The following is an 18,523-nucleotide window of genomic DNA, read 5'->3' on the forward strand; positions in this document are numbered from 1 at the left end:
CTTCCCTGCCCACGCGCGCGTTCCCACAGCCCCGGGGTGGGACGGTGGTAGGGGGGGGGAGTCGCCCGTGGGCGAGCGACCGCATCCGAAACTCGAAAACGCCGGGGGGGAGGGGGGTGGTGGTGGGGGCCGTCTCGCGCCGCCCGGGGGGCACGACAGGAAGAGGACGCGGCAGAACGCAGTCAACTCGCCCCCTCACCCCCCTCTTCACCCCCTCTCCCCCCCCTCTCCCCCCTCTCGCCCCTCTCCCCCCTCTCGCCCCCTCTCCCCCCCCGCCCCCCTCACCCCCTCACCCCCCCTCTCCCCCCCCGCCCCCTCACCCCCCGCCCCCTCTCCCCCCCCTCGCCCCCTCACCCCCCTCGCCTCCTCACCCCCCTCTCGCCCCCCTCTCCCCCCCTCTCCCCCCTCTCGCCCCCTCTTTCCCCCAACAACGACGGAGGTGCGACTCTCACAACAACGAGCTGAGCGCCGTGCGGATAAAATGCAGCGAGTTGGCACAGTGGGGGAGCACGGTTGGTGCATCTGCCGGTCATCTCATTCAGTCAACCCCATGGCACCTTGGGTCCGTTCTGTGACCTCGACACTTCACGTGGCCCCAAAGTGCACCTAGCCTGGCACAAGCGCCGCAGTGACGTCACCGTCGACTCATCCTCAGACGAGTACCTGGTGCGGTGTGCAAACATCGCCACTCGGGAGACAAAGGCGGCCGAGAGTGGTGTCGGCCACACACCCCCTCGTGTGCCACCATGCCGGCCTTCAGAGGTTCTCGCAGACAGCACCTGACCCAACAGTCTGTTAAGCCCACACGGGGGATCTTTGTATTTGTCCTTATTTGAGAAATGTGCAGGAAAACTTCTCAAAATTGGGGTGTTTGCACAATACCGGTCACATTGCAAGGATATATTTTTTTGCTTTGGAAACCTATGCAGAAGAGGGGGGGAGACATACAACTTCGACACAGAAAGGGCACCCAAGTCGGGAATTGCCCCAAGTCCTACTTGCTTTCCTGCACTTCCAATTGCGACAGACGCACAACATAAAATTAACGATTTCAAAGACCTCGGCCAAACACTACAGAACCTCAACTCCTCCCGAACAAGAGTCTTGGAGATTGAGCTATGTTAGCTTAAGAGAAGTTCTTCAGTGAAATCATTTGCCAATTAATAGTTGTAGCCAGAATGACAGATCGATCATCTTATTTCGTACAGCTGCCCCGTTGGTGTTGAACAGCCGCTGTGATTCTACATGGGGGGTGGTGGATGAGCCCGACGATGATTGCGTCAGCAGCAGCGGAGTGGTGAATGAACCATCGCTGCTGTGATTAAGCCTCCTCCTCCTCCTTCGTGTTTGGGAATCGGGCGTTGAATCGTTTGGTGCCCCGTGGCTGCGTTCTGAGTGACCACAGTCTCTGCAGACCGGATAGTTTTTACTTTTCCATATGTGCATCATCATCAGCAGCAGCATCATCATCAGCAGCATCATCATCAGCAGCATTATCATCATCAGCAGCAGCAGCAGCAGCAGAATCATCATCAGCAGCATCATCATCAGCAGCAGCATCATCAGCAGCAGCAGCAGCATCATCATCATCATCAGCAGCAGCAGCAGCAGCAGCATCATCAGCATCATCATCATCAGCATCATCATCAGCATCATCATCAGCAGCAGCAGCATCATCATCATCAGCATCAAAGTGTCCGCCATCTGCTGCCATGACTTGTGTGGAGGCGGTTTAGGGCTGTGGCCCATAGGATTTACGGACAAGTGAATCGGATCGATCATCCATCAAGACAGACAATCAAGATAGTTACGAGTCCTATCAATGAAAAAAAATGCTACCAATCTCACTATTATCAGGTATATATTTTTCTACGTTTTTTAAATAATACATCATTAAGTATTTCTTGTCTTTGTTAGTGATCGAGACCAAATGACTCTTGCAAAGCATACATATCCTGGTCCCCTGAGCCCTCACCTAGTTAAACAATTTAAGCTTGTGAATAAATCGACTTCGCTCTCAATAAAAAAAAACGAATGTCTTCCCCACATTTCCGCGCTGAATCTACCCATGGTGTTAGCCAACACGTGTTTTGTTTTAAGTTTCAAGGACAAGGTCTTTGGCATCGTGGAAGCCTTACACGGAGAGCACACGCTCTGTCGTTTGACCTTCTCGTTATTATCCAGCCAAGTTTCCACGAAAGGGGGGTGGGGGGAGGGTGGACTGCGTGTCCACGAATAATCCCAGCTGAGAAATTTACAGGTAATTTTTAAGCATCGGGATGTTTTGCCAAACACCGGTGACATTGTACGTGGAAACCCATGCGGCAGGGGAGGAGAGAACACACAAACTCCACACAGAGAGAATCTCCTGAGTTAGGAGTTGAACGCAGGACCTCCTTTCTGCGAAGTTGGAGAGTTACCACTGAGCCATCCTGATAAATATAAGGAATGAAACAGGTGGACTTCTCCACAAATCTGGCTGTCGCCTGATGAAGCTAGTTGTAATTACTGGCAAAACGTCGTAGATTGTAAATGTCGTGGCTTGGCTCTCCAACACACTAGTGCTGTACTAGTGACGAATTGGCCACGTTCTGTTTACGTGACAACCCTTACTAGTTGGCTGTGTCGGGTGTTGGCGGGTTATAACGACACATTTATAAATTTACGCTATCTAACCCCCCCCAAAAAAACCTCTACAATGGATGATATTGGTCGCGAAAGCCCACGTGTTCAAGCGCACTGTGGCAATTGTCTGCTTGGAGGACTTGTCCAAGCCAGCGAGGTGCCATGCTTTGGTCTCGAAGGGGGTGTTTGCTCTGGCGGTCCGCGTTGCTTCCACTCTGTATGTCAGCGCTCTTTCTGATCTCTACCTGCACGTAGAGGTCTCGCAGGTCCTGTTGGAACCGCTCCGGGTCGGTGGTGATGCTGGCGGGCCCCACATCTGCAGGCGAAGGTCACACAACGCAAAACATTTTCAGGAGGCGTCCTGCCAAGTTTTCATAGTCATGGGTGGTGCTGCTGCTGCTGCAATCCCAATCGAGAAAGTCGCACGTATTCACTTTAGCTGTGTTAGGAAACCCGATTCACTTGAGCGGTTGATGATCATCACGACGCCGCCAATAATGAACCCATTGTGATCCGCGTGAACGCTCCGAGGTCGTGAATATGGCCACCCACGCCACCACATGGTAGCAATCGCTGCCTCCACAGGTGGCAGGCCGCCGACGGAATGAAGGCTCCTCACCAGGAGGAGATCTCGGGCAGGAATAACTGCCTCGACCAGACGGGGGACCCGTGCCGCCAGGCTCGATTGGAGGGGGGGGGGGGTGTGCGCCGTGTGCCTGCCCGGTGTGGGCCATCAGACACGCGTGGCCATAGTGGCGCAGTGCAGATGTGGTGGGTGATGTGTGTGGGGGGGGGGTGATGTGTGTGGGGGGGGGGTGATGTGTGTGGGGGGGGGGGGTGATGTGCGGGGGGGGGGGGGTGATGTGCGGGGGGGGGGGGGTGATGTGCGGGGGGGGGGGGTGATGTGCGGGGGGGGGGGGTGATGTGCGGGGGGGGGGGGGTGATGTGCGGGGGGGGGGGGTGATGTGCGGGGGGGGGGGGTGATGTGCGGGGGGGGGGGGGTGATGTGCGGGGGGGGGGGGGTGATGTGCGGGGGGGGGGGTGATGTGCGGGGGGGGGGTGATGTGCGGGGGGGGGGGGTGATGTGCGGGGGGGGGGGGGTGATGTGCGGGGGGGGGGGGTGATGTGCGGGGGGGGGGGTGATGTGCGGGGGGGGGGGTGATGTGCGGGGGGGGGGGTGATGTGCGGGGGGGGGGGGTGATGTGCGGGGGGGGGGGGGTGATGTGCGGGGGGGGGGTGATGTGCGGGGGGGGGGGGTGATGTGCGGGGGGGGGGTGATGTGCGGGGGGGGGGGTGATGTGCGGGGGGGGGGTGATGTGCGGGGGGGGGGGTGATGTGCGGGGGGGGGGGGTGATGTGCGGGGGGGGGGGTGATGTGCGGGGGGGGGGGGGTGATGTGCGGGGGGGGGGGTGATGTGCGGGGGGGGGGGTGATGTGCGGGGGGGGGGGTGATGTGCGGGGGGGGGGGGTGATGTGCGGGGGGGGGGGGGTGATGTGCGGGGGGGGGGGGTGATGTGCGGGGGGGGGGGTGATGTGCGGGGGGGGGGGTGATGTGCGGGGGGGGGGGTGATGTGCGGGGGGGGGGGGTGATGTGCGGGGAGGGGGTGATGTGCGGGGGGGGGGGGGTGATGTGCGGGGGGGGGGGTGATGTGCGGGGGGGGGGGTGATGTGCGGGGGGGGCGGTGATGTGCGGGGGGGGGGGGTGATGTGCGGGGGGGGGGGTGATGTGCGGGGGGGGGGGTGATGTGCGGGGGGGGGGGTGATGTGCGGGGGGGGGGGTGTGATGTGCGGGGGGGGTGATGTGCGGGGGGGGGGTGATGTGCGGGGGGGGGGGTGATGTGCGGGGGGGGGGGTGATGTGCGGGGGGGGGGGGTGATGTGCGGGGGGGGGGGGTGATGTGCGGGGGGGGGGGTGATGTGCGGGGGGGGGGGTGATGTGCGGGGGGGGGGTGATGTGCGGGGGGGGGGTGATGTGTGTGGGGGGGGGTGATGTGCGGGGGGGGGGGTGATGTGCGGGGGGGGGGGTGATGTGCGGGGGGGGGGGGTGATGTGCGGGGGGGGGGTAATGTGGGGGGGGGGTGATGTGGGGGGGGTGATGTGGGGGGGGGGTGATGTGCGGGGGGGGTGATGTGGGGGGGGGGTGATGTGGGGGGGGGTGATGTGTGGGGGGAGGTGATGTGCGGGGGGGGGGTGATGTGCGGGGGGGGGGTGATGTGGGGGGGGTGATATGGGGGGTGTGATGTGGGGGGGGGGGTGATGTGCGGGGGGGTGATGTGCGGGGGGGGGGTGATGTGCGGGGGGGGGGTGATGTGGGGGGGGGGTGATGTGCGGGGGGGGGTGATGTGCGGGGGGGGTGATGTGGGGGGGGGTGATGTGTGGGGGGGGGTGATGTGTGGGGGGGGGTGATGTGGGGTGGGGTGATGTGTGGGGGGATGATTTGCGGGGGGGTTGATGTGGGGGGGAGGGTAATGTGGGGGAGAGGGTGATGTGTGGGGGGGTTGTGATGTAAGGGGGTGATGTGGGGGGACTGATTTGGGGGGGGGTGATGTGGGGGGGGGTGATTTTGGGAGGTGATGTAGGGGGGGTGATTGGGGGGGTGATGTGGGGGGGGGGTGCAGATACGGTGATAAGAAATGGAAGTTTGAGAACCACTATAAATTTAGACCCGAACGCTAAAACCGATCCTAAACACCGAACCCTAACCTCGATAACTCTAAACCCTAATCCTAACTCTTAACCCCTAACCCCAACCCTTAACCCGAAACCCAAACCCCAATTATAACTGCGGACAGTAGAGATGGGGTTCCTTCCTCGCATCGTCAGGGACAGTCACACTTATTTACAGGTGCCTTGACCGGTCAGTTGACCACTGACCGATTGGGGTATTTGGATGGTGGTCAACTGCAACCTATCATCCCGCCCGTGCCTACAAAATGAGTACCACTTTGGGGAAGTCAACAGTGGTCATGCTAGGAGAGGCTGGCCCTCACAATGGGAATGTGGAATTGCCACCACAGGCTCAGGACTTTCGAGAGGTGGCGGCGGTGTCTTATGGAGGCCCTCCATCCGGCAGTGGATTGGACGTGGCTGGTGTAGATTTGTGACCCCTGCCCCACGCAACGGGCAAAGGGATACACTTTGAATGTTTGACTTCTGTTGTAACAATGTCTTTTCATGCCACGTGCGGTGCTCGATTCTCGGCTTGAGTTTTGTCAGCGCAAGCTTGCAAGCGAGTCAAACGGGACTGGCTGTTCTGTATTAAAACAACAAATTGTATGAGAGAGACGCTAGGGCCCAAGCTCGTATTCTGTGCCACACAACGTAATTGTGTCATTGTAAAAAAAAAAAACGGATTTTAAAGTACCCGCAAGCATCCTATAAATTTTTATTTTACAAACATGACTCATTTTCCCCCGCTTAATATTCCTCAACTTCCGACAGCAGTAATTGTTGTTACTTCCTGCAATGTATCTTTTACAGCCTATTTCAAATAAGAAACGACTTGATTTTTTTCTTTTTGCGGAATTAGTCTAAGTTTATAAGTAGTCTAAGCTGTGAGCAGTGTGTCTGTGTGTCCGCTGTGAGCTACGCGTGTCAATCGCTCGCATAAACGCTCACATCCTGAGTACTGTACGCAGAGCTTTCTCCAACCAGACTGTTTTTTCGCCCGTGGGCCTCACGGCAGCCCACAGATTCGAATCTCCTCTCGGCAGTTTTGCTGACTGGGAGTGGCCGCAGTAATTGCTCTCAGATGCCACAATCTGCCATCATTTGAAAGCCGTCCGTCGCACGGTAAATTTGCAGAAAAAAAACGAGACGTCCCAACAACAAAAAATACAACGGCACGTTTAGCCGCGTGGAATTCCAGTAGCGTCTCAACAAAGTCACAAGTTCACGCGTTCTCATGTGTTTTTTAACCGTACATTTTGATGATTTTATGCCTTTAAAATAAACGAACAAAAAAAAGCCCCACATTATTTCAACAAAAAATGATTCTTTCCAGATCTCTGGATTTATTACCCAGAGGGCAAATGTTGGACGTTGCCACAACACAATACGATACGCGGCAACAACAACAAAAATCATAACAAACTGTCAAACTTCCAGAACGATTTGCTCAACGGACGAATGTTGGGCCCTTACTTAGGAATGTTAAATCGTGTAACGCCAAAATAACAATGCTGCGCTTGCTGCATTTTGTGCGGACGTTGATTAAACGTGCGTCGATGACTGAGGCCAGAGGAGACACGGCCCACATGTGGACAAGGCGATTTGAATTTTAGCAGCCGCGCTTCGTTCTCAAGCAGCGTTTGGTGTTTCTACGGGGGGCGGGGGGGGGGACGCCGAGGGAACCACGTGACCCCCCGGCGATCACCCACAAAAAAACGGGGAACAACGCAAATCGGAAACTTTACTGGAGGCGAGGTCGCGACAATTAAAAAACCCAGACGGAATTCTGTGAACGGACGCCGAGTTGCCCACCGAGTTACTGAGAAACCGGTAAATACAGTTCAAATTAGTTCAGTTCACCCCGAAGGCTTTGAGGAAAGGCGTGCTTTTTTTGTTGCCACTTGCTTTACAAGACAATTTCAGCGAGTTGCACTTCAACAAATGGCTGCGAGTAGCATTCCCAATTCTGGCACAAGCACAAAAATTGCCCAATAATGCTGGATTTAATTAGCAGCGAAACGTTACAGTGCTTAAAAATTGTAAATGTTGTTGGATGTACTCTCCAACAGTGGTCACTCATCGACACGTGTTGTTTATGCGCCAAACATTACGAGTTGGCTGTGTCTGGTGGTGACGGGTTAACGACACATTTATACTCTTAGGTTTTTTTTTCGGTAAAGTCACGTAAGTAAAAATAAATAATAGAAATAAATAATAGAAATAATAGAAATAATAATAGAAATAAAATAATAAATCACGACGTTTCGGAGGCAACACAAGTCTCCGTCATCAGGTAGGACCGTCACACCTGATGACGGAGACTTGTGTTGCCTCCGAAACGTCGTGATTTATTATTTTATTCATATTATTATTTCTATTCTTTTTATTATTTATTTTTTACCTACGTGACTTTACCGAAAAAAACCTAAACGTATGAATCCTTGCAGTCACGAAAGCTTCAAATCTAGACACATTTATACTTACGTGATCGAGTCCAAAGAAAAAACCTTTATTATGAAAATCAAGGCCGTAGCCACGGAGTCAACATTGGGGGGGGGGGGGGGGGGACCAAATCTTCCAGGGTGTCTGGGGGTCCCAACCCAGAAAAATATCTAAATTGTATAACTCATTTCCTGCCTAAAATATTACAAAATTCACTAACACACGGGATGAACTTTTTATTTATTTTTTACAATAATGTCTAATAGTGTATTGTATTACATTGCTCTGTTTGAACTTTTTTACCATTTCTTGTTTCATTGTATGTAATGGCAGAGATTAGGGATTAAATGTGCTACCATAACCACAATCATATCAACAGAAATCTATGCATTGATTCATATGAAGACAAGTCCAGATATTGTGGCCAAGTTGTAGCAAATTGTTTTTTTTTATTTACACAGCATAGCAATAATTTTTTTAATAGAAATATATTGTGGGGGACATTTTGAGCATATTTGAATATTGAGTGGGGGATGTCTGTCCCCCCCAATATATATTATAATTACGGCCTTGATGAAAATCCACAGGAAGTATATTTGATACTTGTATTTTTAATGCCTTCAAACGGCCGCAACATCAAGCCACCCGCAATGAAGGAAACCATCGAAGTTGCAAGAGACAAACGAGTTAACAGGTTGATTTAACATAGATCGAGGATATGTGAGAGCTTGGGGAGAAGAGACGATGGGAGGGAATTGCAAGGGTTGAGGAGGAAGCATAGATAGAGAGAGAGAGACACGTTTTGTGTGGTCGAGGTATTGGTGGTGGTTGAACGAAGAGTGGTGGATGTGACGAAACAGCCAGAGTGTGGTAGGCCGCGTCTCTCAACGTGGGTAGACGAATATCAACGAGCGAAAGTTGACAGCAACAAGGGCCACGGATGTAGCGACAGAATGATAATAATTTAAATGTATAAAGCGCCCTTAAACAATCGTTCTCAGGGCGCTGTGCTTGTAAAGGGTGAGGGGGGGGGCAATAGTTTAACATCAACTAAGTAAAGAAGAAGTGAGAAAAACGTTTTAAATAGATGCGTCTTCAGTCGAGATTTCAGGATTTGTAAGTTTCTCTAATTCCCCCGACCTCGAAGGGGCAACGACTGCCAGAGTTGCGGTACCCCAGTTGCAAAGGCCGCCGTCATCACACCCACGTGTGAAGCCCGAGACCGTGGTGACAGCGAGCAACGCACAATCTGATGATCGTCATGATCTTGATGGAACACGTGGCTGAAGGAAGTCATGAATGTGTGTGTGTGAAGGCTCCGGTCGGAGTTAGTTTGACACTCGACAAGGCATGTTACCGTCATAGCAGCCAAACTGGATCCATTCCGTTGGGAAGAGGTGAGGGGGGGAAATCCATCGCTGGCTTTACTGCGTACCCAACTCATTGCTGGTATGTGCGAGCACATTCCCCTAATTGCCGTAATTTTCACGTGCCTCCAATTAGCCCGGCCGAGACTTAAACTAATGACAGTCATGAACACACCTGCGCATACCGAGGAGCAGATGTGGGCGCTCGCTGCACGCCCAGTGGAGGGGGGTACAGGCGGCACGGACTTGAGGGTTGGCAGGCGTGCAAAGCAATCGTGGAGCGGTGTCCATCTGCCAAACCCTCCGCCTAACCCTCCATCTAACCCTCCTCCATCTAACCCACTGCCTATCCCTCCGCCTAACCCTCCATCTAACCCTCCTCCATCTAACCCTCCACTACCGTGGCTACTATTCCCACGACCTTCACCTGGCAATTCCTCCACCGATGATGAGGAACTCAGTCTACCAGACACCGACTGTATTCATAATGATCCATAACAGAGGTGTTTTAGGTTAGATCGCGTACATATGTAAATGTGTCGTTAAACCCGCTACCACCCGACACAGCCAACTAGTAAGGTGTGTCACGTAAACAGAACATTCTAATCCGTCACTAGTACAGCACACCGGTGTGTTGGAAAGCCAAGCCACAACATTTACAAACTGAGTACGACGTTTCGCCAGTAATTACAACTAGCTTCATCAGGCGACAGCCAGATTTGTGAAGTTCACCTGTTTCGACTGTATTGTCTGGTCCACCCCGTGTTGAACCACCACCACCACCACACTGCAGGTCACAGCACTCGCTCACCCACACACTCATCAACTCACGTACTCTCTCACCCACCCAACCACTCACGTAGCCACTCAACTTCACACTCACTAACTCACCACGTTCACCGACTCACTCATCACTCCCCCGCTCACTCAAACCACCACACTGGCAACCAAAACGTTTCTCTGCTCGACGTTGGAATTCCCTTCCATCAAATATTTTTCCAAGCTCTCACGGTAACCTCGCTCGATTCAAGAAACGCGTCCAACGCTCATCTCGTACACATTTGACGGTGCCGTTTGTTGCTGGCCGTTCGGAAGCGTTCAGCCTCTGGGGGGGGGGGGCTGTGTTCAGCAACTGTTTTTAATTGAACGCAGCTAAACCACCTTGTGCAGCGCGCACACACGCGGAGAGAGAGACACACACGGAGAGAGAGACACACACGGAGAGAAACACACACGGAGAGAGACACACACACGCGGAGAGAGAGAGACACACGGAGAGAGAAAGACACACACACGGAGAGAGACACACACACGGAGAGAAACACACACGGAGAGAGACACACACACGCGGAGAGAGAGAGACACACACGGAGAGAGACACACACACGCGGAGAGAGAGAGACACACGGAGAGAGAAAGACACACACACGGAGAGAGACACACACACGGAGAGAAACACACACGGAGAGAGACACACACACGCGGAGAGAGAGAGACACACACAGACGCGACGCGCTTGAGACGAACAAAATAAACACCCCTTTATCGCTCTGCGGCGATGTCATGGGCCAGGCAAGGGCGTAGGGGGATTGTCGCAGAGTCACCCGATCCGACTGCTTCCCAACACAACAAAACCAGCAGCGGTGGGCGGGCGCGGGGGGCTGTCTGTGACAAACAGAGAGAGCGAGAGGGGAGGGATGGGGGGTGCTTCTGAAGGAGACGGTGCGCTGGATCTTGAGAGCGCGCCGAGGGCTGCCGCACACAGCCGCCGGTCACCTTGGGGGGGGGGGGGCTCTCGGTGCGTGTGGCGCTGCTTACAAGCCAGCAGACGGGGGGTGGATTCATCTTCACTGCAGCAGCAGCACGCGGCGCGTCGCGAGCGATGTGGCGATGGGCGCGAATGAGTTGCCCGTCGAAACAGAAGGGGTGTAAAACAACAGTTATCTTAGCTACGTTCAGGTCAGCGGTTGTATAAAGAAACACGTTAAACTGGAACCGCGACATAGCGGGGAGGGTGGAAATACGGACGGACGACAGCGTTAATTTCAGCCTCCCCTTTCTTTTCGTCCTGGGGTATTTCAACTTCGTATCAACCGACTCGAGTAGTCAAGCAGCATGTCACCTCTCACCTCCTGCCCTAGCGCCACATATCAGTAGGGATGGGTAGGTACGCGACAGTAGGTACACACATCACACACATCACATACTGGGACGGAAGGGTCGATCGGCAGGCTGTGAATTGCCACGTGTTTTTTTTTTACTCTTTTAATGAGTAAAATAAATTCGGCATTTTTTGCCAGTTGTACCGCTGTGTAGATACGGTCATAAAATAATAAATTGAGAGTTCGAGAGTGAACATCCTTTTGGAGAGAATGGTCTGCTGCCTTAGGAATGTGGAATTTCCACGATTGACTGAAGAAGGTTCGCCATAAGAGATAAGCACCGCTCCCTGCACGCTCGTGCAAAGCTGGGAGGCACTGCCCAGTGTCCTTTGGACTGTTCATGAATTGTGGGCTCCTTGTGGGAGATGGTGGCGTCAGTGAATGTCCGTAGGGATTCTAAACGGCAGAATTTTGCTGCTGCTCGCAGTCGACTGACAAAACTCTGAACACGAATAGCTTTTTTCTCAAATCACCGGAACAAGCACAATTGCCGTGTGACAATTCCATTTGTTTGAGAATATCGGGTGATGGGAGGGCCTTCCTTCCATACAAATTTGGCCACACCATTGACGCGGCCTGACCCAACAACAAGCGTCAACCAATGTGATCGTTCACATCTCCGAGGTGACCACGCCAAACCCGACGCGTTCGCCGAGAGCCTCGTGGGAACACGAGGGAAGAGCGCTCGCTTCTCGGAGCCCCGGGACGCGCGCCCACAGCTGTACTCTGCGCCCTGTGAGACCCGGGGCGGGGGGGAGAGAAGCGGTCGCCTGTCAGACCGGGAGAGAGAGAGAGGAGCGGGCCGCCTGTGATCACCGCACGCTGCTATGACGTACGTCATCGGACGTCTGTTAACGGCTCGCTAATGGCACGTCGCCCGCCTGCTCCGCTAAAGATTATTTTTTCCTCCACCCCCCCCCCCACCAAAAAAAGCTTTCAGCTAAATTTGGCTGCGCTAAACAAAATAAAATTAGAAAACTTTCTGGGTGCTTGAATTTCCATGGTAAGGTTTTTATGTATTCCCCCCCCCCGCCCCCGCCCCAGCTGTTCTAATGTAATGCGAAATGCACAAAGTGGGTGAGGAATGGCCAAATAATCCTCACCAGCTGCACCGCGTGGAGAGGTCGGCCGTCATCGTCGGCAGCGGATTGACAAAATGCCGTGAAGACAAAGGCATTACCTCGATCATCAGTGGCACCTCTGGCGCCGTTTCACTCTGATGGATCTCTGCATTTGTTACCATGCGATCCCCACTCTCTCGCTCTATAACTACATCCACGCGTGCACTGTTGCAGACTGTCTTCATGGTTCTTTCGGTAAAGTCACGTAGAATGGAAATAATAAAATAATAAAAATAAAACATAATAAAATAATTCTCACGACGTTTCGGCCACAACGCAAGCAGCCGTCCTCAGGTGAAGAACAGTTTTGTCGGAAAGACAGCGTCTGAATTTAGTGACGACCGGACGCTGTCTTTCCGACAGACCTGTTCTTCACCTGAGGACGGCTGCTTGCGTTGTGGCCGAAACGTCGTGAGAATTATTTTATTATGTTCTATTTTTATTATTTCATTATTTCCATTCTACGTGACTTTACCGAAAGAACCAAGAAGTCGAATCCCTGCAGTCACGAAAGCTTTAAATCGAAAAATGTTGCAGACTGCTCAACTGGCATTCGCTCGGTGTCCATTGCTGTGCTACTCGCAGATGGCATTGACGCAGCAAGCGGTCAAGCTGTTGGTCGTCTCCATTAAATGCTTTTTTCCCACTCTCCAGGTCAGCTCTTTGGCACCGCGCTCGCAGCCGCGCCACGTTTCGTTCTCATGTTACGAGTGGAATGACAAACATCTTTCAATAAAATTTGGAGCGCCGTGGCCCAACCAGCTGGATGCCGCAATGCGAGCAGGCCACGAGATCGAATCTCAGCTGGGTCGGAGCGGCTGAATCTTCAACGAAGTACAATCCTCGTCCGTCAGCATTAAACGGCCACGATTAATCGACGGCTGGGTGAAAGGCCTCTCCAATCGGCCATCACCTCCCACGGTCCCATGTTAGAAAAATACATTACAGTCGAAAATGAAGAAAATAACAAGAACGGAATTTGTTTTATTTGAACTTCAAATGCTTTTTGATTAAGCCCAAAGAAGTTCAATTTTGATGGAAATAACGATTAAGATACAGCAATACCGAAGGTATAATTGCTACGATTCCTTGCAAAAGGTTTCTATTTGGTGTTTAGACATGTTGACACCTGTTTTATTGCAAAAAGCATAAACCCTATTCTTATTTTTCATATCATTGATAATAGTCGACACGTTTCTTGAACTGTAAGTGTTTGGGAAAAGAGAAGATGGCAGAGAATTCAGAAATCGAGCGGTGCGAGGGAAGAGGCAGACAGAGAAGTGAGGTGGCCTCCAGTGTGGTGAGTGAGTGGGTGAGTGAGTGTGTGAGTGAGTGAGTGGGTGAGTTAGTGAGTGGGTGAGTGAGTGTGTGGGTGAGTGAGTGTGTGGGTGAGTGAGTGTGTGGGTGAGTGAGTGAGTGATTGGGTGGGTGAGTGAGTGGGTGGATGAGTGAGTGAGTGGGTGAGTGAGTGGGTGAGTGTGTGGGTGTGTGAGTGAGTGTGTGAGTGAGTTAGTGTGCGGGTGAGTTAGTGAGTGTGTGGGTGAGTGAGTGAGTGGGTGGGTGGATGGGTGAATGTGTGAGTGAGTTAGTGTGCGGGTGAGTGAGTGGGTGAGTGAGTTAGTGTGCGGGTGAGTTAGTGAGTGTGTGGGTGAGTGAGTGAGTGTGTGGGTGGGTGAGTGAGTGTGTGAGTGAGTTAGTGTGCGGGTGAGTTAGTGAGTGTGTGGGCGAGTGAGTGAGTGGGTGGGTGAGTGAGTGTGTGGGTGAGTGAGTGAGTGGGCGGGTGAGTGAGTGAGTGTGTGAGTGAGTTAGTGTGCGGGTGAGTGAGTGGGTGAGTGAGTGGGTGGGTGAGAGAGTACGTGAGTGTGTGAGTGGATGAATGAGTGTTATCATCTGCAAGTGTGGGTGGTGGTGGTGATTGAACTCAGCGTGTATGAGACTAAAACAGTCAGTCTGGTAGACTGAATCCTCAACATTGGTGCAGGAATCAATGACTGAAGTTTATAGAAACAGTAAACATATTTGTAGCAATAGAAGAGGTGTCCTGGTCACGAGGAAAACGAGGTTCGTACAACAACGAGGCCCCATCGCCGTGGCAGGCAATCCTGCACAACCCCCTAACAGGGCCGGGGGTGACCCGTGGTGTAGACGGGCCTCTAATGGTGCCACGCTTGGGCTGTCTGTGGGGAAGGAAGGATCATCGCGGGGCCTCGAATTTGTTTTTGGGTTTTTTCAAATCTCAAAGCCACAACACAGAGAGCAGCGGTTCCCTCCCCGCATGTGAACACCACAAGCAGCTGCAATAACTCGTCACCCCGAACAAAACCGGCACTGCTGGTGGGGAGGGGGGAGAAGGAGGAGGAGGAGGAGGAGGGGGGAGCTGTCTCGAGATACGAGGCACCGACACCTGAACAGGTGCAACGCTCCCTTAAGCAGTAACGAGGTCTGCCGTCGAACCGATCAGTATTACATGACGCTTGCTTCACCCAGGTCTGTTGTTCAGGAGGATCCTGCTATATATTGCGACGCTTGGCCAACACTGATAACAGAGAGAGAGAGAGAACCCCGAGAAAGTGGAGTAGCCCCCTCCTACACACAAACAGGGGCGAGAGCATACAAACTCCACACAGAAAGTCGCCCGAGTCTGGCAGTCGCCGCTTGTCGTAGGGGACGTGTGTTCCCAGCTGGTTTGTAGGGGGCATCGGACTCTGCTGAGCGGGTACTCGTGCAGAGTTAGCACGAACGCCAGGGCGCGTGGTGTCTTATCCCGCAGCAGCTCCAGCGCGCGTGGATGCCACCAAATACAGACGGAGATTCCTTTGCCAGAGAGGATGAATCCCAAAGGCCCTCGTCGTCTGCTGAGATGAACCTCCACGTACGTGATTTATGAGGTTCAGGCCGGTACCTTACAGCGAGAAGGGCCTGGGTTTGATTTCCAACTCGGGTGTTTGTGTATGTGTGTGGAGTTTGTGTGATCCCCCCCTTATTCTGCATGGGTTATCTGGTTTAGTTCCATAGCTATACAAAAAAACACGTGCATTGTCACCCGCATTGGCCAAACATCCCAAATTCTGAGAATAACACTGCAAATTACTCAACTGGGATGACACAGAGCAGCAATATCGCCCTCCCTATTCTGAAAACTGAGCAGGACCCTCCTGAAAAAGAGTCTTGAGACTCAGTGACGCCTTCCTGGGTGGACAAACGTAGTTATTATTATAACCACAATACTCGTAATACGCTTACACAATCCGAATGTTGTTGGGACTCATTTCTCTCGCTATTTAACCAGGAGAGAGACAATGAGGAATATAATGATCGCGTCTCATTTGTACATAAGCGGCATCGTTCGGGCAAATTGCACATCAGCGTTCACGCTCGAACACGCGGCACGAAAAATAAGCCAGAAGCGGCGCCAGCAATTTGCCCCCAAGGTCTCTGTTGGCGCTAACGTGGGGCCGCTTGGCCTGCTCTCATCCATGAGCGTTGTTTGTGCTACACGTGGGGAGGAGGAAGCCGGAGCGCCCGGAGAAAACTCCACGCATGCGACGGAGCAACGCTCGATTCCCCATCCGTGGGGTGGAAACACCCCACGGATGGAAATTAACTCACTTGCTCGGCTGCAGTGGTTCTTAAACTTTGACTGCAACCTTGCACCCCTTTGGTTTTTAATCGTTAAAAAACGTATAATGTTAATACATACGCAGGGTTTGAAGTAACAACTTAACTTAAGTTGTTTCTTTCGTGCCCGTGCTTCATTTGTCTTTCCACGATTTACTTTCTGAAAAAAAATCTCGCATGTCTCGCTATCCCCAGAAAGGGCATCTCGCATCCCCAGGGGGTGCGTGCACCCCGGGTGAAGGGGCACTTGCTCTACTGCCACCATACCCTGGCAAGAGCCGGGAGATCCTGAACTAGACACGCACGGGGAGGGAGTTCCACAAACTCGCGTGAACCACCAACCCTGACCCCCGGTGCTGGACTACAGCCGTGAAAAACGGTCAGGAACACACGACACATCTACAACGCGTGTATGTTTCAACTTGTATTCTGGAATCTTTGGCATTTTACTATTTTCCCAATGTTTTCATATGCACTCATCACACTGCACGCTGTTATTGCTTAGCCACGTTTCCCTTGATACCGAGCTGTGAAGATCATCGTGAAGTATGGTCAAACAAGCCCCCATATCTAAAAGGGGCTTCCTCTGGGTTATCTGCTTTCTTCCCATAACTAAACACACATACACAATGCAGCTGTTATTGGGAAAGAGAAAAATGATGAAAAATTACCCGAAAATTACCCATTAGGGATTACACACAGCAGCAACATCGCCACCTACTGGAGTTTGCGTGTCTCTCTCCCCGTGGTCGTGTGGATTTTTCTCCGGGTCCTCGGATTTACCCCTTCACATTTAGAAACATCATGCGTTTAGAGAATTTGGCTATGATATATTTCCACGTGATAAGCCACTTTGTTGAGCTATCATTTATGCCCATATATCTCAGTGGGCCTTACCTGTTAAAATGAAATTTAAAAAAAAGTTCAATATAGTTTCGAGTCGCGAGACTCAGCGAGGCTTCCCTGGGTAAACGGCCTTTAAAAATAAAATAATGATCAAGATTCCCCTTAAGCAGGTGAGAGCCGATTGAGACCCGCGCAAGAGCCCCCCCCCCCCCCCCCCCCCCCAGAGGGCTCGCTGCACGGCGCAACGCCTCCACCCACCCGGGTCGTGGAAGGGGACGAGAGCAAAGTTGTGGAGCGTCTTCTCGGGGCGGCTGAGCGACGTCTCCAAGATGCGGGAGGCACCCTCGATCACCTGCACCCAGTCGTCGTACATGGACCCCGTCACGTCGAACACAAACGCCAGCGTAGAGGCGCCTTCGTCCGGCCGCCCGCCGGCTTCCGAGCTCCCCCGGCCAACAGCGGAGGCCAGAATCAGCAGCAGAGGCAGCAGTGGGAGCCGCGAAGACGCAGATGAGCAGGGCATCGACCCGGCCACAAACGTCAGCCCCATCGTCCTGCTCCTCCTGAGAGCCGCCATGCGCCGGGAGTTCGCAGGAGTTAGGCGAGGTGTCCCTTGCACCCTCTCATTTGACTTCATTCAGCACCGTCCAGGGATGGAGCCCGCAGCTTGCAACGACAGCAACGGGTGCACGCTGCGTCGACACGTGCAGCGTTTGCTTGCAGGGAACAGAAGGGCTTTTTGAGATGATGATGTCGGCGTTAACGAGTGACCTTCGGAGAGATGAGGAACTTAGGGACAGCGAATTCCTCGGTCTTCCTAAAGACCATCGAAAGTCTCCCCTGCATGTGAACACAAATCGATAAATTTATGCCGATGGAATCAGAATGAACGACCGTGCACTAGTAACGAATAGCCCAAGTTAAAACCCCCAGTGGTGGAGGAATTGACACGGCACGAACGCATTAAAGGCTGATCCCGAGCTACTGCTGCTTGCTGCTTTCAGTGCACAGCAGCCGCGGCTGTGTCTGCTGCAAGAGTTTGCCAGGAGCAGCAGCGGAGACAGAACAAAAAAAAAGCCGAAGCACATTCCTTGACAAGGAGTTCTGAGTTTTAAAGAGCCCCGCGGGAGGTCGGGGGGGTGTGGGGGCAGAACGGAGGTGGGGTCTTGCCGCGGGGAGGCGGGCCGACTGCGTGGCTTCACAGGGCTTTGTCACTGGGGCGCTGAAACCCAACATAAGGTTTAAGGGAAGGATTTGGGAAAAGTGCCCCCAGGGGATGAGACGCGTGATGTCAAAAAATGCGGCCCACTGCCACTAATGGAAAGTGATGCAGAATGGCTTCGAACGCCAAACAATGAACAAAGGATGTCAGATTATATTCCAATTAAACTGGTCCTTTCTTCGTAGATTTAGTTTCTATTTACATGCCTCTGTCAATCCACTGCTGGATGAAGGTCTCGCCGCACCGTGTTGGTGACGGGGGTTGTTTAACCATACTTCGCCATGCTGGTCAGTGCAACTTTGTGATCTGGGGAGGTGTAATTCGCTACTCATAGCCATGGATTTCGTGGAGTGCCGCTGGCCACTGCTACCCAGCCAATATACAGCATTATGGATCTATAATACAACTACAGGCGGGCGGTGACGCATTGGTTAGCATACTGCGCTATGAAC

General features: G+C 53.0%; 1 protein-coding gene across 1 annotated transcript in view; it reads right to left on the minus strand.

Moving 5' to 3' along the window:
• LOC144948348 (hemicentin-1-like) overlaps positions 1-17,486 on the minus strand; it is a 127,411-nt gene extending 109,925 nt beyond the window's left edge. Inside the window, exons 1-2 of the mRNA XM_078877775.1 lie at positions 17,108-17,486; positions 2,871-2,941 (exon numbers count right to left, since the gene is read on the minus strand). Coding sequence (XP_078733901.1) covers positions 2,871-2,941; positions 17,108-17,486 — 450 coding nt within the window. The remainder of the gene's footprint in view (positions 1-2,870; positions 2,942-17,107) is intronic.
• Positions 17,487-18,523: the final 1,037 nt, after the last annotated feature.

Source organism: Lampetra fluviatilis, chromosome 49 (genome assembly GCF_964198595.1).
Source record: "Lampetra fluviatilis chromosome 49, kcLamFluv1.1, whole genome shotgun sequence".
In the NCBI taxonomy this organism is placed as follows: Eukaryota; Metazoa; Chordata; class Hyperoartia; order Petromyzontiformes; family Petromyzontidae; genus Lampetra; species Lampetra fluviatilis.